We start from the raw sequence: 27,639 nt of genomic DNA on the forward strand, positions 1-27,639 counted from the left end.
CAAAACCATCATTTCTATACACCAGAAGATGCCATGCATGATATTGACATAGTCTTTTTTGTTAATAAATAACCGGTAAAAGCAATGAACCATAATCTTTCTTCTATTGAAAATTAATTTCTTTCACAGTATTTGTTTCAGATTAATACAATTTTATATTAATTTTATCAACGAAGAAATTCTATAAATCCCGGTAAAAAAATTTACTTCTTACACTTGCTATTATACATGATCGTTTTGAAAATTTTAAAAAAAAAAAAAAAAAAAAAAAAAGAAACATTTTCTGCTTCCGTTATATAGTCGGTCCAAAGATATTATTTTGTCAAATGAAAAATAATAATGATAATAAAACTATATATGCTTTCCCTTTCTAGTTATGAACTGTGAATCTCAAATTAGTTTAAAAGTGAAATGTTTATACAGTCAGCATGACCATAATTTCAAGTTAAAATTTATGCATGATTTGATCTAAGATGTTATGCAATAACTTGTCTGTCAGAAATTCCATGTTTATATGTTTGTCTGCAATTAATAGATTTATTCAAAATTTGAAACATAATAGTACGCGAACTGTGTGATATTCTTTGAAAAGTCTCTGACGTTCACCTTTGTATTTAAAATTTGGTTGCTTCAGTTGTTTCCAAAGGGTTAGAAGGTACTGTGTCAGCCTTGTTTTATATTATGGTGTTTAGTGGTGGTTGATACTTGATCTCCTTTTTGGAGGTTAATGACATTTCAAAATTGATATGCATCCAACACAAGTTTTCTTTTTACTAATTCCAGGTTATTACACCTTATATTGGATATTTAGCATGTACTTGTTATACGATTTAAAATGTTTTTAATACTTTTATATTCCATTAATAAAACACTTACCATTGCTACAAGGAGAAGAACATAACTGCAGACTTTCTTGCTAATGAAGATCTCTCAACCATCCTCCTGGGATCAACGTATGACCTAATAAACAGTCCCGGAACCGCCTGCTCACGGTTTAATAGAAATTGAAAACATGATCCGACTCCCTCCTAACACAGTTCAAAAGTTAGTTTAGAACCGGTCGGTTCTGGTTTTGGTTCGGTCCTTCCAAATATACTAAAAAAAAAAGAAACTTGAATTTCTTATCAAAAATTAAATTATCTATTATGGTTTAGAGGAATCATTTTTTTTCTTTATCATTTTTATTTATTTATTTATTAATATTAATTATTTATTCGTTAAATATCTTTAATATTATTATTATTATTATTATTATTAGTTTTTTAAAAAGTTATTCTTAATTAAAATAATAAATTAAATTATAATACGATATCTTACTATTTATTATTAGAAAATAAACGGTTCAAGAATTGAACTACCAATTCTAGTTCCAGCAAATATTGAACCGTCTTTGAATTGGCTTCTCTAGTTCGAGCCGGTTTCAAATTTGACTGATTTTATTTCGATTTGATTTCGGTTCTAAACCTGGCCATGGCCATGTTTGTGGGAACTGATTCCATATTTTGGTCTGATCTCATAGGTGTTTTATAGCCTAGAGGAGCTGTGTCTATGTAGTTTTCATTTGTTTTATTTGGGTCTTCCCTTTTCTAGTCTGCAAAGAAAAATATTCAAAACACACACTATTTGATTCAGTAATTAAATATAATATATATATATATATATAAAGAAAAACAACCAAAAGATTTTGAAAAATATAAAAACTTGGCATTTGATGATTGCAAAATTATGCATCACAAAAAAAAAAAAAGCCCTTTATTTAAAATTAGTGGAAAAATTGTATCAAAAAAAAAAGAAAATGTAAAGCATATAGTTTATTTGAATCAAACAAATGTAATTAAGTAGTGAATTGTGTGATTGAGCTGAAATAAAAGAAAAGATGTAATGAAGCACCAACTTATTATCCCTGCAAAATACTGTCCTGTTGGGGGGGCAAATGGAGTCCGTCATTATTAATAATTATTTGAGACACAAATAATAAAAAAAAAAGATGAAATATTCACGTATTGGTGCATGTGGTTTAATCTTTTATATTATAGTTTAAATAAATATATATATATATATATTCTTTTTGTGGGTGGGTATGGTGGAGTCCAACTTTTGGAACCACATCTATCACATAATAACATCTGCAAAATCTTCAACTCTACTTTATTTAATTTAGACTTTACAACTAATTCAAATTTGTATAATCAAAAAATGGAGGACCCGCTTCTAACCAAACGCAGCAGTAAGAATTCAGGAAGGAGAAAAAGTTGAAATACAACTCTATTTAACCTTCTTCTTTTATAGGTCACTTTTTCTTTTTCCTTTCAAATAAAGTTTCATCTTTCCATTTTCTATATCTATAAATTTTTATGGCATATGCTTTTGATGTCGCAAACCACTAACTGAATTTTGCACTTATAACATAAATATGTTTTCTTTAATGTACACTTACAGTAAAGAAGTAGTAAGAAAAATACATTAATATTTTGATGTGAATCATCCAGGAAAAAAAAGAGCGAATATATATATATATGTGTATTAAAGGAACCTATTTCATATTATTATTTTTATATCAAAATAAAAATCTTGAGAATAATTTGGAATCAGAAACCTATAATAAGGTACAGGTTTTATAGTTAATCCTTATAGTGGCGTCGTGCGGCAAGCCCAATAAGCCCTGTTTTTGTTTTCTCTGGGTTGGCTTAGGCCTCGTGAAATTGACGTTATAACCTTAAGGCCCGTTTGATCCCAACCTCTGCTTATGAGTAACAACGACTTGTTACGTTTTTTATTGTCTATTGCACCCGACAATTATGTTATTAAAGAAAAAAGGAAAAATATTTATTGTAAATGAAAAAAGATAATTTTCATAAACATTACACAAATTTCGAATTTTGATCCACCAATCAAATAGGAAACAAAAAAGGTTCTAAAAGAAATGAAAGCTGAATAGAGGCAAACAAAAAAGTTTACTTCAAATTAACTAATTCCCGGTCAGAATAAAATTTATTGATACAAGCAGACACGTGCCATCCTATTGTTAGAGTTCACGCACTTCCCGTAACACGAGAGTCCGCGGACACTAACCTGAATTAGAGGCAGCCTTAGGGTTTAAAAGAAAGAGCGAGAGAAACTAGGGTTTTAGGAAACTTTATTTTGCATCATTCCGTAAGAATGGGTTTTTGGGGTAAGTATCATAAATGATTCTTTTATTTCCTGATTTCTGCGTTTGCTTAATACAACTCTTTTGCTGATAAATGTTGAAGCAAAATTTAAGTTCCTTGAATTGATTTCGATATGTGTATTTGATTAGGAATCGAAGTGAAACCGGGCAAACCACACCCTTTCCACTCTGATAACGTGGAAGGAAGGCTTTATGTAACCCAGGTATCAACAATCTCTTATCTAATTAACATTTTGAAGTCTAAATTAGCAATGGCCTTCTAATTTTGCTTGTGATTATTAATCATCTAATTTTGGGTGTGTTTAGAATGTGTAGTTAAGTGATATTCTTGAGATTTTGGAATGAACATTTGGTTCTTATTGAATGATATTATTTATCATTTTTATTGCCACATATCACACTCACCCTTCTCAGATAATGGGGTGGTGAGTTAGTTTAACATGCATTGTCTAATGAAAGAGATAGAATAAAAGTCGAACCCAATTCTTGACATTTGCTTAAGGAACTTTGGATATACTTCTGAAACTGGGTGCATGTGTCATCTTTATGGATTTGTTGTTCATAATGTTCTGCTGGATTACATAAAGGTTTGCATTTATCTCTTCTTTTGGTTATAAATATTTTTGCTTTATTGATTTAGGCAACTCTAGGCCTTGGTCCATCAACAGAGAGGACTGTTCTTCAGTGTTCTGTTGGCCATAAAAATCCAGTTTTCTTATGTTCCTTATTACCGGACAGAATTGAATCTTGCTCCTTGAATCTTGAATTCAAGGATGAATTAGTGGCTTTCTCTGTGATTGGCCCACGAAGCATCCATCTATCTGGTTATTTTGTGTCTGATGAAGGTGATCATCTCCGTGATGAGTACGAGTCGTATCCTTTTGCCTTTATTGGTTTTGAGTTTGAATATTTGGTGGTTTTATCCTGTCTCACCGCTCCTTTCACATTATATATTTAGTGTAACTATACTAAAGAAAAGTGGAATGGTGGCTATCTGTTACTTTCTACTTGTTACTTTCTTACTACAATATTTAGTGATTCTGGAGAGGACATTGCTGAGACAGAAACAGAAGAGTCAAGTGAATGTGATTATGACGATGAATACGATGATGACTTTATTGATGATGACGATGATGACCTTGAAATGTTCTCACCTTCACCTGTTCCCAATAGTGGAGGTAAATATTGTGTTTATGAGACAAGTGTGCAACTTGCACATACACAAGATGCATTTTCTTTTTGTCGTGACTTTGTGGTTTTACAGTAATTTATAAGGACATTTATTTTTCATTTCCATGAATTTAAGTATAGTCTACATGTACATTAAATGCTTAAATTATTTTATTTGGTGTTGACATGGTCACAAATTTTAAGCTCTGAGCAAGCCAAAGTCACTGACTTTGAGCTAATTTGCCATGTTCTTGAAACTATGTTGATACTGTCGGCCATTTAGTTTAAAAAATTTAAAGGTTGTCTAGAATATTAGTTGGAGTTTTAGTTCAAGTTAAAGGATCAGTTATATGCTTGGGTAATTTTCTTTACAGTTATGTGCATGTAAAAGAGTATTAAGTTGGCTAGCTTTTATTAGTTTTAACTGCCATTTATAGTTATGAGCTTTTACTATGGCAATTGACTAAAGATATTTGCTTATCAAACTTTTCCCCCCTTGATTTTAGTTGTAATTGAGGAAATAGTGGACGATGAGAAACCCAACAATCAGCCTAAACAATCAAAGAAGAAAAGTAACCAGGAGGACCAAAAGAACTCCCATCGACAAATGCTTGTTAGGAGGGGAGCTGATGTCTCAGTTTTGGAAAGTGAAGATGAAGATGGCTTTCCAATTGTTGCCTCGCAGAAAAGCAAAGCTGGAGTTGAGGAACCTGAACTAGACATACAAAAAGATAAGAGAACCAAAGAAACCAAGAAAAAAGCAAGAGATGACAATAGTGATGCCACAGGAAAGAAGAGAAAAGACAAAGGCACTGACCAAGACGGTGAATCAATAAGGTTTCTATAACACCACTCATTGGCAGCATCTCTTCAGAATTTGAATCCCAGCTAGCTTTCTTTCCCCCTTAATATTCATTCCTTATTTTCTTTAGGCTTAGAGTTTGGCAAAATTAGGGGACATGTTGGTTGTATTAGTTTGTTACACTTGCCACGAGCAGGGTAGCCTGCTGTCTTTTAGTCAATGCCATCAAGATATTGAATTGGATCCTACACTAATGTCAGGAAAAAGAAGAAGAAGAAGGAGAAAGAAAAGGATAAAGCAGTAATCACTGCTGAAATAGATGACAATGAGAACAAAGATCTTTCCAAAGATGCAATCCTACAAGAGGAGGTGAAGAAGCAGGATTCTCCTGATGCTAATTCCAATAAGAGGTGAGAACATCATTCTTATATTTTGCAAAATGGTCCTTTCATTTTTGCATACTGAGAATGCGACTATTTCCATGGGCCATGGATTGTGAATGACCGCGTGTTCATGTTAAGGAAGATGGTATATATTTACTCAATTTAATACAATAAGTGGTAGATGTGGATTGAGATTTTCATAGCAGCATATGCAAATCTTAGCTATATCATGCCTCATCACCCTGTTTTTGAGTTCCCACGCATGAAAGACCAATAACATATTTCTGATAAGGTTCTCTCTCTCTCTCTCTCTCTCTCTCTCTCTCTCTCTCTCTCTCATGTGTATGCAAACACGCACATGCTCACGTACGCACACTTTGTGTGGTAGGCTGATGCTAATATGATTTAGTATTACATACTAAAAGTAAATTTTTACATCAATTTGCAGGGGTCTTAACACTGATGCAGACAATGTCCCTGGTGAAAATACATCTGATAAGAAAAAGAAAAAAAAGAAGAACAAGAAGAACAAGGATAGTGGGGAGGATATGAGTAAGAATCAAACTGCTTCAGCTGTGGGAGCTGAGGCCAAAACCTCTCTGGGGTCTGAGAGTAACCAATCAGCAGCTAAGTCTTCACACATTAGAACCTTTGCCAATGGTTTGGTTATTGAGGAGTTAGCAATGGGCAAACCGGATGGTAAAAGAGCTTCTCCTGGAAGTCAGGTACCTCTCTGACCATTTATTTGGAGTGGTTTGCCCGTATGGTGAAAGCCACGAGTATTTTACCATATGCTAGGCGGACAAGTAATAAACAGCTGTGCTAAAATGGAAAACGAGTGTTATGCAATATATTGCATAGATGTATCAAATGTTCATTACAATGAAAAATCTGTAATTGGGTTTCAGGTCAGCATGCACTATATTGGCAAGCTAAAGAAGAATGGCAAAATATTTGATTCTAATGTGGGAAGGGCACCCTTCAAGTTCCGCCTAGGTAGTACAATATTTGGACTACAGGTCTTAGCAACCTGCTGTAATAATGGTGGTAATAGTTTTGTATTTTTCCTGCAGGTATAGGACAAGTAATAAAGGGATGGGATGTTGGAGTTAATGGTAATTATTATCTTATTTAGTAGGATTTCATTATATTATATTATTTGTCAAGAGTATCCCATGTTTACATGTTCTATGTGCGTTGAATCCTTAGGCATGAGAGTTGGTGACAAAAGAAGACTTACAATTCCACCATCAATGGGGTAAAACAATTACTACATTTTTCTCAATCTTCGTCCATATTTCTCTTTACTGGTGGACTTCAGCTAAATTCATGGCATACAATCTGCATGTTCTCCTTGCCTATTGTTGATGTCCCTTTATGAGCAGGGATTCTCAAATTAGTTGAATCTCCTCCACTCGTCCTCAATTACCTGCTAGAGTTACTAATTTTACGTTTTGATACAGTTATGGGGATAGAGGAGCTGGTCCGAAGATACCGCCCAATTCATGGCTTGTGTTCGATGTTGAGTTGCTGAATGTCAAATGATAGTGATCAGCGACTGGCCTTCCTTTTGGATTTGAACTCCTCCATTGCTTTAATAGACATTGATGAATGCTTGAGAGTGAGACTTGGTATTTATTGACAAAACTCGTATGGAATACTGCTACTGGTTCACCTCATCGTGCATATCAATTCAGTGTTGTTAGATGGGTGTGGGCAAAAATTTTGGTAAAAACTAGCTGCTTTTATTTCACAAGAGTGCAAAAATTATCAATTGACTATATTCTTGAATCTTGTCCCCCCTTCAAATGGGTCATGTTATTTTGAAGCTGGGCCTTCTCGCTTGCCATGTGTAAGACTGAAGCAACCAATATACACAATTTCTTTTTTTGGGCAGAATTCTTTTTTGACAATTAAAAGATAACCAATGTACACAATTTGATGATATTAGAGAATTCTCAACTGCACTTTCATTTTTATTTGAAAAAACTACCATTACGATTTATACAGAGCAGAAAAAATGAAAAAAGTAATTAAAATGAGCGATTCTTCTCTTCCCATATTTGTAGAGCGAGTTTCCCATCTTTTTGTAGAGTTTTTGACTTTTAACAGGTTGTAGGGAGAAAACAAGAGGACGAAGGAGAAATTTCCTTCCCTATTTAAAGAAAGGAAGGTAAGAATCTGTCAAAGATGCTTTTACATAGTCTTGCTTTAATTATTAATGTCTTGATTTCTTATGCTCTCACCCTAATGACGCCCTTAGTAATATATGCGAGTACGACTCGGTCTTATACGGCCTGTGACTCGTTTGCCTCAGTATTTTTTCAAAATATTTGATGCTGTAATCAATCATTCCATGTTTCCCACGTGCAAACGAGTGCTAAGTGGGTCATTCAAGAACAAGCACGAAATGTAAACATTTGACAAAATCCATGTATACAAGACTGACTTGCTTTCTCTCTCTTTATGATAATTTTTCTATAATTTTTAAATTATTTATTTATTTAAATCATAATAAATTTAAAAATTTATATGAAAAAATATTTTAAAAAATAATTATATGAATATTAAAAGAGTCCTTTAACTATTCTAGAAAGATATATATTAATTAGTATTAAAAGTGTTATAATTTTATACTTAATCATTTAATTACTTAAATTATTTTTCTCACCCTATCATTATAAGAATTATTTTAAAATTTTCGATTCACTTCTTAGAATAATTGTATACTTAACCATTTAAATATTTTAAATTATTTTTCTCACCTTATCATCATAAGAATTATTCTAAAATTTTTAATTCATTTTTTAGAATTATAAGTTTAGTTTAATTTTTATAAAAAATATCTATAATTTTTATATCATTTATTTAATTACTTCGAAATCTTTTCCTTACTTTTTTTTCATAAAAATAATACTAAGATTTTTTATTTAATTTTTACATATTTTTTGTTTGATTCATAAGAGAATTCTAATTTCATATTTTAATGTAAAAAATATTTGTATGCGTATCTAAATAATCTATGATTAATAAATCACTGCATCTATGTTAATGTGTAATTCATATAAATACTTTATGGCTAAATACATAAATGGATCCTTGAACTTGTTCTGTTTTTGCAATTGGCTCTCTGAACTCAATTTTGATTTAATTGGACTTCTCAACTTTATAAGTTGTTATTTTTAACCCTCCAGTAATAGTAGTAATAAGAAATTAATATTCTTACTAATAACATTATTTATAATTGGTAAAATATATAATTAAATTATTAAGCTCGTCTTATTTTCATAATTGGTCTTTCTAAACCCAACTTTGATTCAATGCGCAAATAAACTTCACGAGTTATTATATTTAAATCTTTCACAAACAGAAGTTAAGCTTTTTGAATTAACCTCTTATGAAAAATATATTCCTTTAATTCTAATATATTATTTATTGTACACTAAATTATTTTATTAATTTATTAAATAAAATAAAAATATATATTTTTCAAAAGATTAAAATAAATAGTTGTAATCTTTCAATTTTTCTATCACCAAGTTCTTTCTCCAATAACCATCGCAATGCAATATTTAATAGATATAAAAAAACGACAAGTTTTGTTTGAGAACTAAAACTCATTGTTTTACTTTTTTATTTTATTTACTTATTTTATATTTTGAATGTATTATTATTTTATTTGAACTTAACCGTTAACACAGAGAAGTCCAATTGAATTAAAGTTAACATCGTGGAGCCAATGGCAAAAACGAGACAAATTCAAAAATCCTTTTATGTATTTAGCCATATTTTATTCGTGTAAAATAATTTCCGCTCAAAGAATGAACACTAGACTATTTTATTAATGTAAATAATTTCCGCTTAAAGAATAGACACTAGACTATTTTATTAATGTAATCAATTTATTAATAATTATTTTTTATTCATATTCTAAATATAATTAAAGTACAAATAAGCAAAAAAGTTTTTAAAAAATTATGTCTAAAGTTATAAAATAAAATTTATACTTTTCAAATAATAAAACTTTCAATTTGTAAAATAATCTATAATTATTTACTTTTTTCAATTAAAAATTTAATATTTTTTATATATTAAAAATTTTAATTTCATATTTTTATATAAATTTATATTTATATTTAAATAATTTATTTTTAATACTACTACAAACGTTCATATCAATTTTAATTCATATAAATATTTTTTTATATAAAATGACTTTCATTCGAAGCACAGATATTGAGCTAGTTAACTAATAAACGGCAACATCATCAGCAAAAGTGATATAATTCCGCAAAGCGTAATAAAAACCCTCACACTACTGAGGTACTATAACCAAAAACTATTTAAGTTTCTGAGTACAAATAAGTATTTTTATTAAGATAATGCTCGGTAAAATAGCCTCTATGAAGACTGGCATTCTTATACTTAATAAGGTGCCACCGGTGCTCTGAATTTTGCTCCAGCATACACTGCACCGGACCCCAGCTCTTCTTCTATCCTAAGAAGCTGCAGACAGAAAAAATAAAGCCAGTCAGTTAACCAGAGAGAGAGAGAGAAAGCTATAGAATGTTTATAAACTATTTTCTTAATTGTAGTAACCCATATTCATTAACCTGGTTGTATTTAGCAAGACGTTCTGATCTGCAAGGTGCTCCAGTCTTGATCTGTCCCTGTTTGACAGAAAGACAGGGCAGTGTAATATTAGCTCAAGGTAACCGCACAACCACCTACCAATTTAAATTTGACCCATCTACTCCGACAGTGCAGAAGGTAAAACCACAAACACCATGCATCATCTTTCATAGGGAAAGAAAAAAAGAAAAACACAAGCGGCAGAATTAGGATACTCACAGTAGCCAATCCAACTGAAAGGTCTGCGATGAAAGTATCTTCAGTTTCACCACTGTATTGGATTAAGCAAGAACCATGTCATCAGCGGCATCCCAAATGTTAGAAACTAAGTATAAAACTGAACTATAGAAGATAAAGACGCACCTTCTATGGCTTGCCATGACACCCCAGCCAGCACGTTTGGACATTTTCACAGCTTCAATACTTTCAGTGACAGAACCAATTTGATTCACCTGACAAATTGTAAGTCATTGGGTGAAGTCTTAGCTTTGCTAGTTCTAATTACCATGAAAATTTGCCTCTCTTCATTGAAGTGCAACTAAATTGCAGTTATACATGTCCAGCCAAATATAAAAGGTTTTAGTGACAAATGTTAGCATATGCTACCTTCAATAGAAGAGCATTGCAGGTCTTCTCTCTAATACCCTTGTTCACACGCTGCCACAAGACGATAAGACCAAAACATTTAGTATCACCGAACTGCTCATCATAACAAATTATAACAAGATTTTGGTATGAAGGCACTAATTATCTAAACTTTAGGTCATGTCTTCACCTTAGGATTTGTGACAAGGAGATCATCACCAACAATCTGCACTTGCTCACCAATTTCAGCTGTCAACTTTGAGTAGTGTTCCCAATCATCCTGATCAAAGGGATCCTCAATTGACACAATTGGGTAATCAGTCACAAAGGACTTGTACACATTTTTCAGACTATCTCCGGAAATCTTCTCTGATCCATCATTGTTCTGCAACGAGAAGTTTCATGGGCTCAGAGACCCAGTCATTAAGCAGACAGAAACTGGAAACAGAATTATTCAAAGAACATAATGAAGTATCCGCATTACCTCTTCCTTGAAGTTTAAGTCATAGGTCTTATCTTTGTTATCATAGAATTCTGAGGCAGCCACGTCCATCCCAATCACAACCTGACAGGAGAACCAGGAAATTAATAAGATTATAGGAGGGTGTCAGAAATAAGTAAATAGATCAGTCATCACACTTAAGGGCTAGCTACCTTTCCAGTGTATCCAGCTTTACCTATGGCTGTCTTCAGCAATTCAAGACCTTCTTTGTTTTCCTGCAAATCAAACATTTTGTTACTAAAGATCAGGACAGAATTATCCAGCAAGGCCAAAGAAGCACCAGTTATGGCTCATTTATACCATCACTTTTCTAGCTATAGGCACGCAAATCATTAGAACGTAGATCAGGCTTTCAGACCATGAGAAAGCTTATTTCTATACCAGGACTGCTATATAAATAAAAGTTGTGAACAGTTGAAAACCTGAATATTAGGAGCAAAGCCACCTTCATCTCCCACATTAGTAGCATCCTGTCCATACTTCTTCTTTATCACAGCCTGAAAGAACAAGCAAGAAATCGCTCAATAAAGTAATAATATGTGAACTCTAAATACAAAACCAAATTGAAGGAGAGAGAGAAACACCTTGAGGTGATGATATACTTCCACACCCATCTTCATGGCTTCCTTGAAAGATGAAGCTCCAACAGGGAGAATCATAAATTCCTATAGAAGAGCCGACTGTCAAGAACAGAACAATCAAGAGATACAGAAAGCAGTACTGGAACCACTTAACCATCAATGTTACCTGCATTGCCAGTTTATTGCCTGCATGGGAACCACCGTTGATGACATTGAATGCAGGTACTGGCAGAACCAAGGTCTTGTTTCCAGCAAGATTTGCTATATGCTGCAAGTGTGAGACAAGACAACAATGAAGCACCAGTAACGGCAATGCCATAGCTGAATACGAACACAATATCAGTAAAAAATATACCTTGTAAAGGGGAATCTTCTTAACACTAGCACCTGCTTTGCAAACAGCAAGAGACACTGCCAATATAGCATTTGCGCCAAGCTGGAAAAATCAGTAAGGGTGAGAACACCCAATCAGCATAAGAGAAAATAATGCATTAACGGATCAGAACAATTCCCTGCCACAAGCTTTTAAATATATCTAGAGTTGATTGATGAAACGCAAGGTACCTTTTGTTTGCACCAACCCCATTCATTAACAGTTCCATCAAGTTCTTGTACCATGAAATTATCAATTTGGGTTTGCTCTGTTGGGTCCTGTAAAAAATGCGAAGGCACTAACACTCAGTATTGAGCTACTCTACCAATAATCAATCCCCATTAGGGGTTCAACATTCTTATTTAATCAAAAGAAAGGGAGAGATAGAAATTCCATGTAATACCTTGCCAATCAAGGCGGGGCCAATGATTGAATTAACATTCTCCACAGCCTAAAATATAATCAAGAAAAACTATTTAAAGAAAAAAAAAAAAAAACATAAAATTGCATTAACAAAAACTGTAGAAATATAGAACGAAAAGGCATACCTTAAGGACACCTTTCCCAAGATAGTCCGATCCTCCATCTCTCAACTCTAAAGCTTCATATATACCTTTCAAAACAAAAAATCAACATAAATTAAAATTTCAAGACATTGTATGAATACCAATCTATACATCATGTAATTGCTGATAAAATGCAGTAGTACAAGATTAAGAAAATTAAATATTTACCAGTTGAAGCGCCACTAGGTACAGCAGCTCTAGCTAAAGTTCCATCAGAAAGGATTACGTCAACCTGTTGTTTTATTTGATTATGCACACATGCTTTAATCCACAATGACAAAAATAATACAATCCGAAATGAACATTCTTTTTTTTTAGATAAAAAGAAAAAGAGAGGAAAACAAGTAAAGACGACGAGAGGGCCAGAAAACAGAATCATGGAACTTACTTCAACGGTAGGATTTCCACGGCTGTCGAAAATTTGACGGGCCTTCACAACCTTAATCGTGGTCATTGTAGTTTCCCTTTCTTTTTCTCCTCGGTAGCTCCAAGGTGGCTTCGTTTCAGTTTGCCTGAGTGATAAAATGACAGGGCCGCTTTATAAGAGTAAATCAACGTGGTGATCAAACCACGGGTAGTCAAATATCCGCCGTTGGTTGTGGAAAAGTGAGGGATGATGTGGACGGTTCTGATTTTTTACTTTTGTTAGGAATTAGGTGCACGAGGTAACGCATCCAATGGAATATGCGGAAACTGGGTGCCAGTGCCGGGTTGGCCAAGAAACCAGTGTTGAAAAATAAATACTTTTTTAATAAGTTGTGGAAAGTAGAGTTCAAAGCCGAAACCGAGACAGTAAAGTAAAAGGAGTTAAAAGTTTTACAAAGGCTCGGTGCGTGAAAAGAAGTGATTTTCATTTGGGGTTGGGGCGCACCTGGTTTTTAGACGGGGTAATTACAATTTACTCCCTGCCTTTTGTCATACTTAATTAGTTAATTCTTAATATTTAATTTACCATATTATATTGCAACACCTTGTTTTTAATTTTCTGGCATTCAATTGTTAGTTTTGATATAAAGAAATATATTCTTATTTTTATTTTTATTTATTATTTTTATATTTTACTTTTTCGATCATCAAACACCTTTTTTCAGACATTAAAAAAAAATTATAACAAATTAATAAACATATTGCAGATTTAGCATGCCTCTACTATAATTAATTATTTCATCTAAACTTATAATTTTATTAATGATCTATAACTATAATAATTGCACATAAAAAGAAAGAAAGAGAGTTATAATTTTCTTATTTTTAAATAATTTTTTGCATTTGATGCATATACTATCATTATATTTTTTATAGGTAAAAGGTACAAAAACGCGTCTGAATTTATTATAAAAGTTTAATTAAATTTTTATATTTTTTGATTAAATTTATTAATTTTTATAAAAAATCTAATTAAATTTTTATTTTATTTTTAGACTCAATTAAACATATTAATTTTTATAAAAGTCAAATTAACATATAATACTAACAACGTCTAAAATACATTATGTGTAAGGATTCTATTATTTTGAAAGTGTGAATAATAATTATTCTGAATATTTTAAAGTCATACCTATATCACGTAAGGGAGAGAAAGCCACTTCTTTATTTTTACACAATTAGTATCTATAAATTCTAATTTACAAAGAAAAATAGTGATTTCTTTCTTCACATGAAATTGCAGCTACATTTGCGTCTTTTTCATCACGCTCGTTTATAAGTAAAAGGTGAATGCAAGTTGTTGAGTTAGATTACATCCCACCACCTCAGATATATTTTTATAATAAAATTATAAAGATGCACACTTCATAGAGGGAAAACAATCATGGAATGAGGTTATACAGTTGTATGAGCTGTAGTGTAAGTTAAATAAAAAAAAAGTGATTTATTCTCCCTCACAGATATAAATGTGATTTTAAAATATTTAGAGCAATTATTATTTACGCTCTCAAAATAATAAGACTCTTACACTTAATGACAGTTTAGACTATAGATTAATTGGATATTTTATAAAAATTAATAGGTTTAATTAGTAAATAAAAGAATAAAAATTTAATCGTACCTTTTACAAAAATTAATAAATTTAATTAAACTAAAAAATAATGAGAACTTAATTTCTTTTTGCACCTTTTGCCTACTTTCATATACATGGATATGATCTATCATAACAATGCTTTCTCTATTAAAATTCTTATCCTTAAAGATTAGAATGAAGAAATTGGGCTTGACCACATATGTACCTTCCCAAATGCCACTATCGTAATTCAAATTTTGCCAACTGGAGAATTATTTATGTGAAAATTCTAAAACCTTTTTTTTTTCTTTCTTTCTAAGCATTTTGACAAACGCCTATAAAATTTAAATCTCCATATTCTAAGCTTTGTTTCTTCCTTAACCTCAAATAGCAAAAATACAATAATTTATTACTAACTCAAAACTACTATAATTTCCAGCAGAATAATTTAATCTTTGAAACACTAAAGAACTTCTATCAGTATTCATTTCAATAAAGATATAGCCATGAAAATCACAGGCGACGATGGTAGTGGAAGAATCATTTCCAGAGTGCTGAAACACCGTGCAATCAACATCAGTTGGAAATTGTGGCCATGGCAGTGCGACATTAATTAGAGATGGAGAGAAGTTGTTGTATTTAGCTTTTCTTAATCTAAATTTAAGAATGAAAGAAGACGACAACCATAGAGATAGTTGTTAAAGAATATGGATATAAGTGGGTGATTAAGGCTGAGTATGAATGTCGGTGATTTCCGTCCGAACTGAATAACCGTATGGAAAAATACCATAACCGAAATAACCAAAATTTTTTATAACCGAATTGAACTGATCTGATTTTTTTTCTATTACTGTGTGGTACTGGTTCTTTAGTAAAAATCGTACTATAACCGATCCGTCTTGTACTGATAATAATTGCTTAAATTATATAAAATAATTTTTTTATAGAGTATAAGGTATTTTATAATATTATAGTTATTTTTAATAGGTATTATTTATATAATATAAATAATTATTAATAAATATATGTAAAAAATTCGATTCTACGGTTTGGTCCGGATCAGTACAAGACGGATCGGTTATGGTACGGTTTTTACTAAAGAACCAGTACTATACTGTAATAGAAAAAAATTCAGATCAGTTCAATTTGGTTATAAAAATTTGATTATTTATTCGATTCGGACGGAATTCACCAAGATTCCTGCTCAACCCTATTTTGAAGGATGCATAATACATTGTCTATTTAGGGAGAATTTTAGCTGAAATATTTGTTAACTTATAAATTCAAAAGATTAAGGTCAAATCTTTATGGATTTCTAAATTATTATTTTTAGTATTTTGGAAACTCATATTTTATGTGGGATCACCATTTTAATACGTTAGAAATTATGCTAATAAATTAATATATTAAAACTGTCCATACTAACAAAATAGTATTTCAAGTTTACTCATTACATCCATAAAATTTTAATTATTCATCCGAGCCTATGAATTTGAAATGTAGATCCTAAAATTTAATTTTAATAATAAAAATGACGTCTGCTAAAATTTCTGTAAATTTATTTAAATCCGTCGTACTCCGGGACAAACTGAGAAACTAAAAAATTCACGTGCCAATAATGATTTAAGTTAGGTGATGTATTTCATAAATAATAATTCAAAAATCAATCCTACCCTTTGCTTGTTTTTCCAGACATGTATATTGAATTTGTATAGTTTTTACGTTCTGATCAATTCCATGTTCAATAATTTAGTTTAAGTGATAATTGAATTAAATATTTATTATATTTTAAAATCTAACTTATTACTTTTTTAATAAAAAATATTGTAATTCTAACTCATTGACCTTAAATAAATAAATAATTAATTATTATCAGTTTTAACATAAAATTTAATAATTTAACATGTAATACTTAAAACCTGTGTAAATTTTAATGTAGAAAAATGTATAAAGTTTTTCAGAAATATTCTAAAATTAATAAAAATATTATTTTTATTATGTAAATTTTTTTTTTTAAAATGTTGTTTTTTATTTTTTAGTGTGGTTATTTTTTTTATTATTTTATTAAAAAATAATAAAAATTGTAATTTAAAAAAATAATCTTAAAACTGTATATGTAATACTTTAAGAATAAAAAATAAAAAATACGGTAAATTTGAAGCGTCAGAGAGCCTGTTAACTCATTGTAGCCCAATCTAAAAGAAAATTATGGACGAAAACAGGTTTTTTAACCTCTACGTCCCTAAACAGAAGAAGCCCAAACTTTGTGTACGACTCCGTTGTCTGATTGACAGGTCCCAGTAACAAAGAAGGTGCTGTTTTCCACGCTTTAATGTATAAAAAGACAAGAAAAAGAAGGTGAAAGGCAACTAAACCCGTACTCTCTTCCCTTAGCATCATTTTTTGCCTTTGTCTAACTTACCAGCAGACTGGAAATGCCGGTCTCTCCATTTTCTTCGTCTTATAAGACTGCTCAGAACTGAGCTATCAATAAGCTGAAGTGCATTTTTCTTAACGTGTTTGAATGGAAGTTTTCAAGGTTTTTGAGTGGCTTATGAGTTTTTGAAACTAACCCTTATTTGGAAAGGAAGTAATAATTAAGAAATAATATTTTTGGAGATTTTTTATCTTTGAATTTCAATCCCTCTAAATTGGTAGATTTACAAAATTAATATTTAAAAAATTATATATTATCTTTTAAAATCTTCTTTTTTTTCTCATTATTTTTCCTAGACAAAATAAAATTAAAAACTTTATCTTCCTTCTATTTACTTTATAAAATGTAATATATATCATTATTACTGGTTGTTGGAATTTTCTCTTTCTCCTTGATACTCTTTTACGTATTTTAGTACAAATTGGCATGGCTTTGCTAGATATGTTATTTCAGGGTAGTGATTCCAAATCGTATTGGATTTCTGTAATTGCGACACATGTATTTAATGGAGGCAAAGAAAAGAAAAGAAGGTAAGATTGGACCTCGCATGAGGATGAATCTGAATCTGGATCACTTCGTGGAAGATGTAAAATTGTGTAAACCTTCACAATATGCAATATATAATAGAGATGGTCTCTATGATACACTTCAACATTTTCGTTGGCCAGAGAATTTGGGTTGGTACTACAAGCTTTCTCTTTTGACATTCATCAAGAGTTAGAGGTGGAGGTGAATTACCTGACTCGAGAGCTTGCTAATTTAACACAGGGATCAGACGGAACAAGTCAGGCCTTTTTCAGAAGCTGGAGGCAATATGTGGCTCCTTTTTCTCAGGCCACCTGATTACCTTGCTGAGATGGTTAAATCAGACCCTCATAAGGTGAAGGTGAAAGCCGGATATTGGCTGACAAAAAGAGGCATTGATGAGTCTAAGCAAAGAAGGAAGGATGGAGAAGCAAACAGACCTGCTAAAGTGATTCAGGCAGAGAAGCTGAAAGAAAGAGCAGCATAGAAAATGATGGAGAGAGAATGTTTAGAAGTGGAGGAAGCAGACGCAGATAAAGTGCGAGACAGGAGGGAAACAATAAAAAGGGAAGCAAGAGACTCCAAATCTGTATTTGTAGGAAGGAAAAGGCGGCCTGCTAAGAACAAGGAAGAGGTCATATGCTAGTGCTTGTTTTATCTAGAATACGCCAATTTGTTAATAGCATTAAGCTCCTCTTATATTCTCATTCAGAACTGTATCAGTTCTATTTCTGGTTACTTCACAGTATGCAGCGGCTCCTGATCTCACTGTTGACATCATAGCTTGAGTAGAGAGAATATCTGATGTTACAGCAATTTTTTGAGTAGAAAAAGGAAAAGGAAATATAAACGCTAATAGCATTATACTTTATATGCTATCTTCTATCTGTTGCATCTTTGTGGAGGATTAACTCGCCATCCAATCAAAGTCAAACCAGCTATTTGTTTCTCCAACCACGTTAGTTTTTTTTATTTATTAATTAATGTACTTGGTGTTTCTTTATACTATCTGAGTTTTTTAATCAATATTCTTCAATAAAGTCAATCACATTGGATGAGAGAATCCCAGGTCATCTGGGGTTTTAATGACTATCATCTAGCATGTTGTTATTATTATAATGGGTCAGAACAGTTTAATTCATGGTTCTCTTTTTCTCTAGACTGCATTGCCGTGCTGTCCAAATTATCGCCAGTTTAATACACATATCTAGCTGACCCATTACTTTCAGTTTCTGCACATTATTTCCTGGAAAAACTTTAAAACTGATAGATACATTTCGTTATAAGGCTTTACCGCACAGAAGAATCAGTTCTTTTGGGGAAAACATAAAAAAAGAAAGCAGCAAAAGGAAAACGCAACTCAAGGACCAGATGATGTAAATATGGTGACATGAACGGTTACGAACTGGGAGGGAAGGTGAGAAGGTTCCATGTGCTGTGAGGTTCTTTGTTTAGTACAATGGACTTACAATTAGTTAAATGGAGATAAGTCCCACATCCAAGTTGTCAACGAATCTTCCCGAAAAAATTAAAATGTATTGAAACATTAACCATCACTACACAAAAAATATATATTATATGTCCTTTCACACTACACCTCACAATCTAATCGTCAACTTCTGCTATAAAGGCCTCCTCTCCAAACTTTCCCCATATACACAAGTCTGTCAAAAAGACCTATGATCTGTTGCTCTTTACATTGCCAATACGGCAAATCCTCTTTATTCTCTCTATTCTTGTTCTTGTTCTTGTTCTTGTTGAGTTCATTTTTATTTTTTCACAGCCATGTTTGGTTCTACTTTCGAACTGATCACTCAGGCAGCATCCAACTCTATATTTGTCTTTTGCTTCTGCAATTTGATCATTGCCATGATCCTCATAGCATCAAATTCAAAACAGGGTCATAACTGCAATCAAGATAGACAAGTTCCTATCTCAATAGTCACCAACACATGCACAAACGGGAAACATGCTGCAGTAAAGCATTTATTCGGTGGAAACAAAATGGTGTTAGAAGATAGCAGAGTGTCAAACGCCCAAGAAACACCAATGGCCAAAGACAAAGGAAGTGATAACTGTGACGACTACAAGAAGGACAATGAAAACGATGAGTTTCGGAGAAGAGTTGAAGAATTTATCGATAAAGTTAATAGGGGTTGGAAGGCAGAGTCATTGAGGACGTCATACGTAGTTTAGAAATTGAAAGAAGGATGATAACAGTACCATGTCCATCGAGTACATATTAGTGCCGCCGCTGCTCTACACTGATTCCCTCTCTCCATCTTTCTCTTCTAAGTTATACAGTGAAAAGAAATTTTGATTATTATCATCTGAAGATGAAATTTATAGTATATAAATGAACTGGTTGACTTGCTGTATTACTACGTTTCGTAGAGCAATTGTTGTGACTTTGTATTAATTAATCACAACAAAAATAAGAGAATCCAATTACGATTTGACATCTCCAAACAAATACCCTAATAATTAATAGACTTTCACATTGTGTAACTGATTGCAATTGATAAGTATAATTAAATTGTTTCTACTATCCAATAATTGATACAAGATATTAAAACAAAAGTTAACAAACAGAAACATATTTTGTAAAGAAGCATCTATCTAGAAACTATATATTTTGGAGTATCATATGAACTGCAACATTGATAAAATTTAAAAGGTTAATACAGAAATACATAAATGTATAGAAACTGATATGCCATATTAGCATGATATAGACTTTCTATCTATTTATATATAGTAGCATTAAAATATATATTAAATAAATATTTTTTAAATTAATACGTAGCATTAACTTAGATGATATAGACTTTTTAGTTGTTTATTTATTTATTTATTAAATCCTTTATCCGGATAGGCTTCCAATTCACATGAAAAAAGCTCAAAAGAAACGATAAAAGGTCTGCACTGCATGCTGTAGATAAGGACCACATCAGTTCAAATTTAAAATGCTAATAATCAAATGCTCACATCCAAAAGCATTTCCAATTAACCTTTTTTTTTATATTTAAATTTAAATTTATTTCCAATATAATACTAGACAGGTTGTTTTCAAAAGCTTTTCGATAGATGTAATGGAAGCGTGAGTAAAGCAAAGCAAAGCCCCGATTATGGATTCCTGTCGTTGGGCGTGGAGTAGAAAAGTGCAACTCATGAGTCACCAGTGACTCTAATAAATTCCATGACCTTGACAGGAATTGTAATTGTTGGAGAACATAACAATGATTTTGTAATCAGTTAAAAAAAGAAAAGAAAACAATAATGATGTTGAAATCCATATTATACGATTGTGCAAATCTGAATGATCAGGCTGCTGTCCTTTTTCCCTGACAGAATAACATCCTAAAGATAATTATCGTAAAAAAAAACCAGCTTGGAGAAGGATTTCTCTGCAGTAATGTTTTCGAATCTACCCTTTCCTTGTAATATACTTTTCAATAATGTAATTGAAAAAATATCTTGTTAAAGATTCAACTCGATGAAAAGTTTCAATGTCTAAAATTCGACGTCACTCCACCAAATATAAAATATAAATATAAATATAAATTTGTTCAGCTACAAATTGCCTGATGAGATGAATGGAATACCAAGTTTAATACATTTTGCTACAACAATAACACGAATATTACAAAATACATGAACATGACATCAGCGACAGAACGATCCTAACAACTGTAAGTCCTACCTAAACTAACAACAAAGAGTACACTTGTGGGTCAAAATCCATATCATGTCAAACCCTAATCTGTTTCAAATAATAGCCACTTCATTTATGTTGGTCTTTGACAAGGTCGAATGAGCCTAAATGCTGTCGTCTCTGCAGTAAAACAATGAAGATACTAACAGCATATGTAAAAGTCATCAGCTAGAAACCTCACAATTAGATAGGTCAAGACCTTTAGATCCATCTTCAGGTGAAGAAGTTCTATTGTCAGAAACTGAGTTCCTAAAGGCCTGCACCTGCACCGGCACCGGCACAGGTTTAACAGAAGCTGCATTGTCCCCTTGGAAAGGCGAAGATGATACCAAAACTGGCTTCACTGCACCATATGTCCCCTTCATTTCTTCTGCAGAGACAATATTAACAGGAGTAACAGCTGGTGGGAGTTCAATTCTCTGCTTCTTGTGTTTCTGCTCTTGCTGGTGACCTGGCAGAAAACTGCCTACAACAACCTGATGAACTCGAAACAATTCATAAGAATCATTTGGAACATGGTTCTCACCACTCGCTAGCAAATGCCAAAAATCAATGAAATGCTTGCACATTCAAAATTTAGCATGTATTTGAAACTTATTCCTTTAAGTTCTAACAAATTGGTGTACCTGCACAGGGCCAGCAGCTACTAGCAGACCGGCAAGTCCGCCACCCACAACACGGCCATCTGGACCTGCCAAAGAAATGCTCATCCCACCAGATCTACTCTTTGTTCCTCCACTATCAATTGGCATATAAGATCCAGATAAGGAAAGTATCTCAAAACGACCCTGAGAAGAAGAAGGAAAGATGGAGGGTTTCTCATGAACAGCAATGCCTTGAAGTAATCATGTGGTTTTCACATCAACATGCTACAATATTGAGAAATTGTGTATTCCATCTATGCATACTAGGAAAAGGGTCTAATGAATGCTGGTGTACTGTGAGTGAAGATGAAACTTATTCAACATTAAATTCTCCATGCCTAAATACTTGAAACATGACCATGCCTAGCGAAATTAGGTATACAGAAAGAATCCGCACAATACAACAAGCTAAGAAGATGGGGTAAGAAAATTATAACATAAAACACAAAAAAATATCAGAAAAGTAAGGCTACACAACTCTTTTAGATAGAAGCAAATGCCCAAAGGGAAGTATATTGGGGCTTGATTACTGATCACTCAGAGAATGCACACAAAGGCAACTGAAACACATAGCAGGACAGCACTAGCTTTTCTTCTCTAATTTATATTAAAATCAAACTCAATGTAACAGGAGAGAATTCAAAATCCAAACCCTAAGCAACATTTATGAAGCAGAATATAAGATTCCCAGATATTCATCTCACAAATTGACTGGTATAATATTATACAACTTAGAAGTGCATAAATTGTTTTCCCTTTGCCACTCTGCTTTCATGGCTTTTCCGGAGTGTCAGAATGTGCATGGTTGCATCAATGCCTGATAAGAGGAGGAAAAAAAAAAAACAAGGGAGGGTAGAGCAGTAAGAACTACCCTTAACTGTTTAGACCAACAAGAGCGCCAAGAAAAAGAGAATTTTCTAGAACTGCTCTTACAACAAGTTTGCTTGTCATTCAATAAATATGGTTTCCAATATGAAGTTACATTATAAAGGGATAAAGGGCCACACCTCATATGTTAGAGTACCGCCAGAAGATGTAGGTTGGCGAAGTGTAACATTTGAGATTGTACCATTTGCAGAAAGAATACAGATAGCACGAGCTCCTTGCTGAGAAAAGGACATGACCTTCATTGTAACATCCTATATAAAAAAGGAATGATAAGAAACACAGACAGCTAGAAAAAGAAAATTTTTTAAAACGGGCCTCAAGGTGATTTAGGTGAAATTTATGCATGTTTTGCAATTATAGTTTAATAAATAAATTTAAACTTCAAGTGTGCCAAAGAATCCAAACCGTTAAGTGTGATTTAAGGCATACCTCACCAGCATTAACTGTGATCACATGGGGTGTGAAATTTGCACCAACAAAGTATGCAATTCTCTCCCCTACAACACAACATCTCAGAAAAATCAGTATATGCAACATAACCTCACAATTTTGTAGTTGCATAATCAGACTAGTTAGCATTTGTCACAAGGAAATACTGAAATTACCTCTTGAAAATAATAGGCAACTAATTCCACCAAAAAGCCAGAAAGTAAATCAAGTATAAACTCATTGATCAGCAATATATAAAATAATAATAATAATAATAATTTAGTATCACATCATCAAGGCTAGGATGAAATAAAACGAGGTTATCAAAAAGTGAACTGTTTGCATAATGTTGTTGACACTCAAACAATGCCTTGCAGCCCCTCTGGAAAAATTGTAGAATATATTCACCTCAAAGAAAGGCATATTCGTCTGGCTTCCTTTTCCAGTACCTGTTGCTGCTACACTAGAGAGCCGCTGTAAAACTATAAGCGACATAATTCTCTTCTATGGTCGCTCTTTTTCATTCAGACATCATGCAAATGGAATAATCTTCGTTACCAGAGATGGCTGTCCTTTAAAAATAATTTACTAGCCTTAAGACAGATCTGGGTCCAGTCATAACAGATAATGGCAGATATTGCCTATCAAACAAACTGCCTACTTCAAAAATACTCTCTGATTTTCTTGCAGAAGTGTGCTATTTTTTCCTACACAAAAAGCAAGAAAGTACAGTATTCCATCTAGAAGAAAAAGATTCCTCCAGATCACAGTGTCATCATCAAATACTCTTGTTATTCACCTCTACCATAAATTCCAGATATGGGGAACAGAAAAATCAGAACTGATGGTCCCACTCTTACTCTCACATCAAACCCAACAAAATACACTCCACACTTCTACTCCGAAACCCAAATCAAACACCAAAAAGATCAATCTAGAGTCTAGACCCACTTCAAAAACATACAAGCAAAGCATTTGACATTACTCAGCTATAAAATTAGCTCATCATCAATAACAAACAGATCATCAACTCATGCTCCCAGATAAAACAGTAAAAAAACATTTTTCTTAAAAAAAGAGAACAGTAACTAAATCAAGATAAATATTTATTTACCTGTGCTTTCAAATTCAAATTTATGTTCATATTTGTGTTGCTTCTTGACAGACTCTAAAGGCCGCCCTTTACCCCGTTTCCAAGAAGAAGAAAAGTCTCCGGGGAGTGGAATAGACGATGATATTGGCATCGGTGACAATGCCGTCGCTAATGCGCCATCAGGCCCGTACTTCCTCGGCCTTCCTCTTCTCTTCTTGACCTTCGTGTCCCCGCTCACCGGAGAGGCAGTTACTGCGGGCCCACCAAACTGGATAGTGTTAGGATTCGGGTTAGGGTTAGGGTTTGGCTTTGGATTAGAATTAGGATTAGGGTCAGAATTAGGGATAGAACTATCAGTTATGGGGGCCACTTTGTAACTCTCTGGAGCTTCATCTCCTTTCACCGCAAGCCCTGAATTTATTATTATTCCCTCTTTTGCTGCTTCCATTACATATAAAAAAACCTCTAAAACCCTAAAAACCCTAAAACCCAATAAGCATCAAATTCACAGCAAAATAAATAATTCAATAAATAAAACAACTGTCTAAACCAAAATAATCTAAAAATCAAAACTTTTTGTTGAAAATCAGCTCTAAACAGCTGGATTCAGTATCCAAAAACAGAAAATCAAGACTTTGCTCTGAAACTTCAAAGATCAGAAACACAAAAAGTGCAGATTACAAATTACAAGATTTCTGTGACTTAAACCTCCGCCATTGCAGAGGTTGCACAGAGCTTCAATGGTAATTTTCTTCTGTGACTAAAAATTTCCATAGGGGTGCAAAAAAAATTACAGTGAGAAGTGAAAAAAAAATTAAAATAGGAAATATGTGATTGCAAAATTTCTTCAAGAGTAATGAATTTAGGGTTTTGCAGGAAAAAAGGGGGAGAAATAAATAAAGTAGGAAAATTATAGAAAATTATTAAAAAAAAAAAAGGTATATGTGATATAATATTGTGAATTTAATTAATAATTAATATTTTAATTGTAAAATTCAAAGTATAAATTTTGGTTAATAAAATGGTTCAAGTCCGTCTTGGAAATTTAATAAGAGTTGGATTTAATAATTAATGTCAGAGATAATAAATTTTAAAATAGTTTTCAAAAAAGTGATGAAAATTTGGAAAAAGAGAAAGGGGTTTTGTTTTCATTAATCAAAAATTGATCTTTTAATTATTTAAAGCTTAAAAAATTAATGTTAAGGCTGTAAAGCTAAGGTTGGAGACATGCCATTTTTCCAACTACTGACACCTTCTTTGTCTTTTCAGTTCAATTGAAGTTTGACTATACAAATTACAAAATCCAAATTAACTTGCCCTCTCATTGCCATGGTTAACTACTTGTCTTACCCTTTGTTTGACAACATAAAACAAGTAAGCAGATAACATGAAAAATAAAATAAATAAATAAAACTTTTTTTATTTATTTTATTTATTTATTAGAATGATAGAAAAAAATTATTTATTTGTCTATAGATGGCAAATAGACCATATTTCTCCTAACTTTTTTAGTTCCATATTTATAATTTTATCAAAAAATATCACTTTTATTCTTTTTATTTTATTTTTTTATCTCGAATAGAGAAAATAACTAAATTTAATAGTTATTAGTTGTTTTACTTGTGTATTAATGTCATAATGTACAAATTATTTTATTAGTTAATTTTAATATTATATGAATTAATATTATCAATATAATTCATATCGTTATTTTTTAGAATTAAAAATTTTAATTTATTACTGAATATAATATTAAATACATTATTTTCTTGAATTATAATTATTATCTAATTAGAAAAATATCTATTAATTAATATAAAATTAAATTATAATTAGTGTGTGATTTTTAAGATAAAATTAGTATTGTTGTCCGATTAAAAAATTATTTATTTGTTAATATAAAATTTAAATATAATAAATATTTTTCTTTAAAATTAGAATTAGTATTTGATTAGAAATATATATTATAAAATTACATATCAATTTAAATTTCATGTGCCAAAAATACATATGTCACTTCTATATGTCAAAAATTAATATACATATTAAAAAAATTTAAATCTTAAATTAGTATATATATATATATATATATATATATATATATATAGCTTTCCTTCCTTTCAAATAATAAAAACATCACTTTAGTTATTTAAAATTTTCACCTTTATTTTCTTTATTCTCCTATTTTATATTTTTAAAATTTAAAATTGGAGTAATAGGTGACTTGCCTAAGCACAAGGTAAGTAAGATCTAATTCGAAACAGTTCTACAATAAATTATCTACCTTCAACAATATAATTATGATAATGACATTCAAGGTTTAATGATAGCAAAAAAAAAGACATTATAGGTTTAATACTTTCTAATATCAATAATCAAAGAGTCTATTCACCAATTAATTAATGAGAATTATAATTTATTAGAAGCTTATTTGACGGTTGCACAACCATTATTATTATTTTAGTTATTAAATTAAATTGATATATACAATATAATTAAATATTTAATATTTAATATTTTTATAATATTTTAAAAAATAATAACAAGCTAATAACTTTTAAATATTCTTAATCCTTTTAAAAATTTAAAAATTTATTAATATAATAATATAAAATTATTTATTAATTAATTTTAATATTATAAATTAACATATCAATATAATTAATATTTTTATTTTTCTAAAATTAAAAATTATCATATAATTAAAAACTTAATCTATTATTAAATATAATATTAGAAATATAATCTAAAATATTATTTTCTATTTTAAAATTATATCTAACTATAAAACTAATTTATTAGTTAATATAATATTAAAATATAATTAATATATTATCTTTTAAATATATGTAATATTATTATCTGATTATAATATTTAATATAATATTAAAATATAATTAATGTGCTACTATTTCTTATGATAAAATTAGTATCATTATATAATTAAAAAATTATTTATTAGTTAATATAATATTAAAATATAATTAATATCTTATTTTCTAGAATTAAAGTCGGTGTTTAATTAGAAATATAATTTATTAATTAAAAAATTAATATAAAAAATTATAAAATTACACATAAACTTGAATCTCCTGTGTCAAAAGTAGTACACATATTAAAATAAAAATTTTACGTATCAAAAATTA

At 31.2% G+C, this 27,639-nt stretch overlaps 5 protein-coding genes across 5 annotated transcripts; 3 read left to right on the plus strand and 2 right to left on the minus strand.

Annotated features, from left to right (window-relative positions):
* Positions 1-2,999: 2,999 nt before the first annotated feature.
* On the plus strand, positions 3,000-7,423 carry LOC8266033 (peptidyl-prolyl cis-trans isomerase FKBP53). Its single transcript, XM_015726894.3, has 11 exons — positions 3,000-3,172; positions 3,299-3,372; positions 3,810-4,042; positions 4,205-4,347; positions 4,846-5,176; positions 5,402-5,551; positions 5,973-6,249; positions 6,433-6,520; positions 6,598-6,639; positions 6,734-6,782; positions 6,988-7,423. Exons 1-11 carry the CDS (start codon positions 3,160-3,162, stop codon positions 7,067-7,069), a joined length of 1,482 nt encoding a protein of 493 aa, XP_015582380.1. The 5' UTR covers positions 3,000-3,159; the 3' UTR covers positions 7,070-7,423.
* A 2,276-nt stretch (positions 7,424-9,699) lies between these two features.
* On the minus strand, positions 9,700-13,318 carry LOC8266032 (enolase). Its single transcript, XM_002510865.4, has 17 exons — positions 13,152-13,318; positions 12,932-12,995; positions 12,746-12,810; positions 12,601-12,648; positions 12,389-12,475; positions 12,180-12,260; positions 11,991-12,092; positions 11,828-11,908; positions 11,666-11,740; positions 11,396-11,458; positions 11,226-11,306; positions 10,932-11,126; positions 10,763-10,813; positions 10,520-10,608; positions 10,376-10,427; positions 10,138-10,194; positions 9,700-10,030 (listed from the first exon to the last, which is right to left on the minus strand). The coding sequence occupies exons 1-17, from the start codon at positions 13,215-13,217 to the stop codon at positions 9,950-9,952; spliced, it is 1,338 nt and encodes a 445-aa protein (XP_002510911.2). The 5' UTR covers positions 13,218-13,318; the 3' UTR covers positions 9,700-9,949.
* Positions 13,319-17,514: 4,196 nt separating this feature from the next.
* On the plus strand, positions 17,515-18,883 carry LOC8266031 (probable rRNA-processing protein EBP2 homolog). The gene is given in 4 exon segments (XM_025159209.2): positions 17,515-17,899; positions 17,902-17,994; positions 17,996-18,222; positions 18,224-18,883. Coding segments are annotated over 4 exon segments (588 nt in total). The 5' UTR covers positions 17,515-17,695; the 3' UTR covers positions 18,288-18,883.
* An 81-nt stretch (positions 18,884-18,964) lies between these two features.
* Positions 18,965-20,103, plus strand: LOC125369726. The gene has a single exon (XM_048372595.1). It carries the CDS (start codon positions 19,510-19,512, stop codon positions 19,918-19,920), a length of 411 nt encoding a protein of 136 aa, XP_048228552.1. The 5' UTR covers positions 18,965-19,509; the 3' UTR covers positions 19,921-20,103.
* Positions 20,104-21,263: 1,160 nt separating this feature from the next.
* On the minus strand, positions 21,264-25,402 carry LOC8266029 (AT-hook motif nuclear-localized protein 1). The gene is made up of 5 exons (XM_015725931.3): positions 24,515-25,402; positions 23,401-23,468; positions 23,091-23,222; positions 22,066-22,227; positions 21,264-21,915 (listed from the first exon to the last, which is right to left on the minus strand). Exons 1-5 carry the CDS (start codon positions 24,939-24,941, stop codon positions 21,604-21,606), a joined length of 1,101 nt encoding a protein of 366 aa, XP_015581417.1. The 5' UTR covers positions 24,942-25,402; the 3' UTR covers positions 21,264-21,603.
* Positions 25,403-27,639: the final 2,237 nt, after the last annotated feature.

This window comes from Ricinus communis, chromosome 4, assembly GCF_019578655.1.
Source record: "Ricinus communis isolate WT05 ecotype wild-type chromosome 4, ASM1957865v1, whole genome shotgun sequence".
NCBI classification, from domain to species: Eukaryota; Viridiplantae; Streptophyta; class Magnoliopsida; order Malpighiales; family Euphorbiaceae; genus Ricinus; species Ricinus communis.

What these genes read in the sequence shown, in the direction of transcription:
- LOC8266033 (XM_015726894.3), top strand. An exon ending in ACCCTTCAAGTTCCGCCTAG is followed by an intron (nt 6,521 to 6,597) that starts GTAGTACAATAT and finishes TTTTTCCTGCAG; the next exon opens with GTATAGGACAAGTAATAAAG. An exon ending in ATGGGATGTTGGAGTTAATG is followed by an intron (nt 6,640 to 6,733) that starts GTAATTATTATC and finishes TTGAATCCTTAG; the next exon opens with GCATGAGAGTTGGTGACAAA.
- LOC8266032 (XM_002510865.4), bottom strand. Translation starts at nt 13,217, where the DNA reads ATGACCACGATTAAGGTTGTGAAGGCCCGTCAAATTTTCGACAGCCGT. An exon ending in GGGGTTGGTGCAAACAAAAG is followed by an intron (nt 12,261 to 12,388) that starts GTACCTTGCGTT and finishes TGATTTTTCCAG; the next exon opens with CTTGGCGCAAATGCTATATT. An exon ending in GCAATGCTCTTCTATTGAAG is followed by an intron (nt 10,609 to 10,762) that starts GTAGCATATGCT and finishes ACAATTTGTCAG; the next exon opens with GTGAATCAAATTGGTTCTGT.
- LOC125369726 (XM_048372595.1), top strand. Translation starts at nt 19,510, where the DNA reads ATGTTTGGTTCTACTTTCGAACTGATCACTCAGGCAGCATCCAACTCT.
- LOC8266029 (XM_015725931.3), bottom strand. Translation starts at nt 24,941, where the DNA reads ATGGAAGCAGCAAAAGAGGGAATAATAATAAATTCAGGGCTTGCGGTG. An exon ending in ATTTGAATTTGAAAGCACAG is followed by an intron (nt 23,469 to 24,514) that starts GTAAATAAATAT and finishes GTTGTGTTGTAG; the next exon opens with GGGAGAGAATTGCATACTTT. An exon ending in TAGCTGCTGGCCCTGTGCAG is followed by an intron (nt 21,916 to 22,065) that starts GTACACCAATTT and finishes CGAGTTCATCAG; the next exon opens with GTTGTTGTAGGCAGTTTTCT.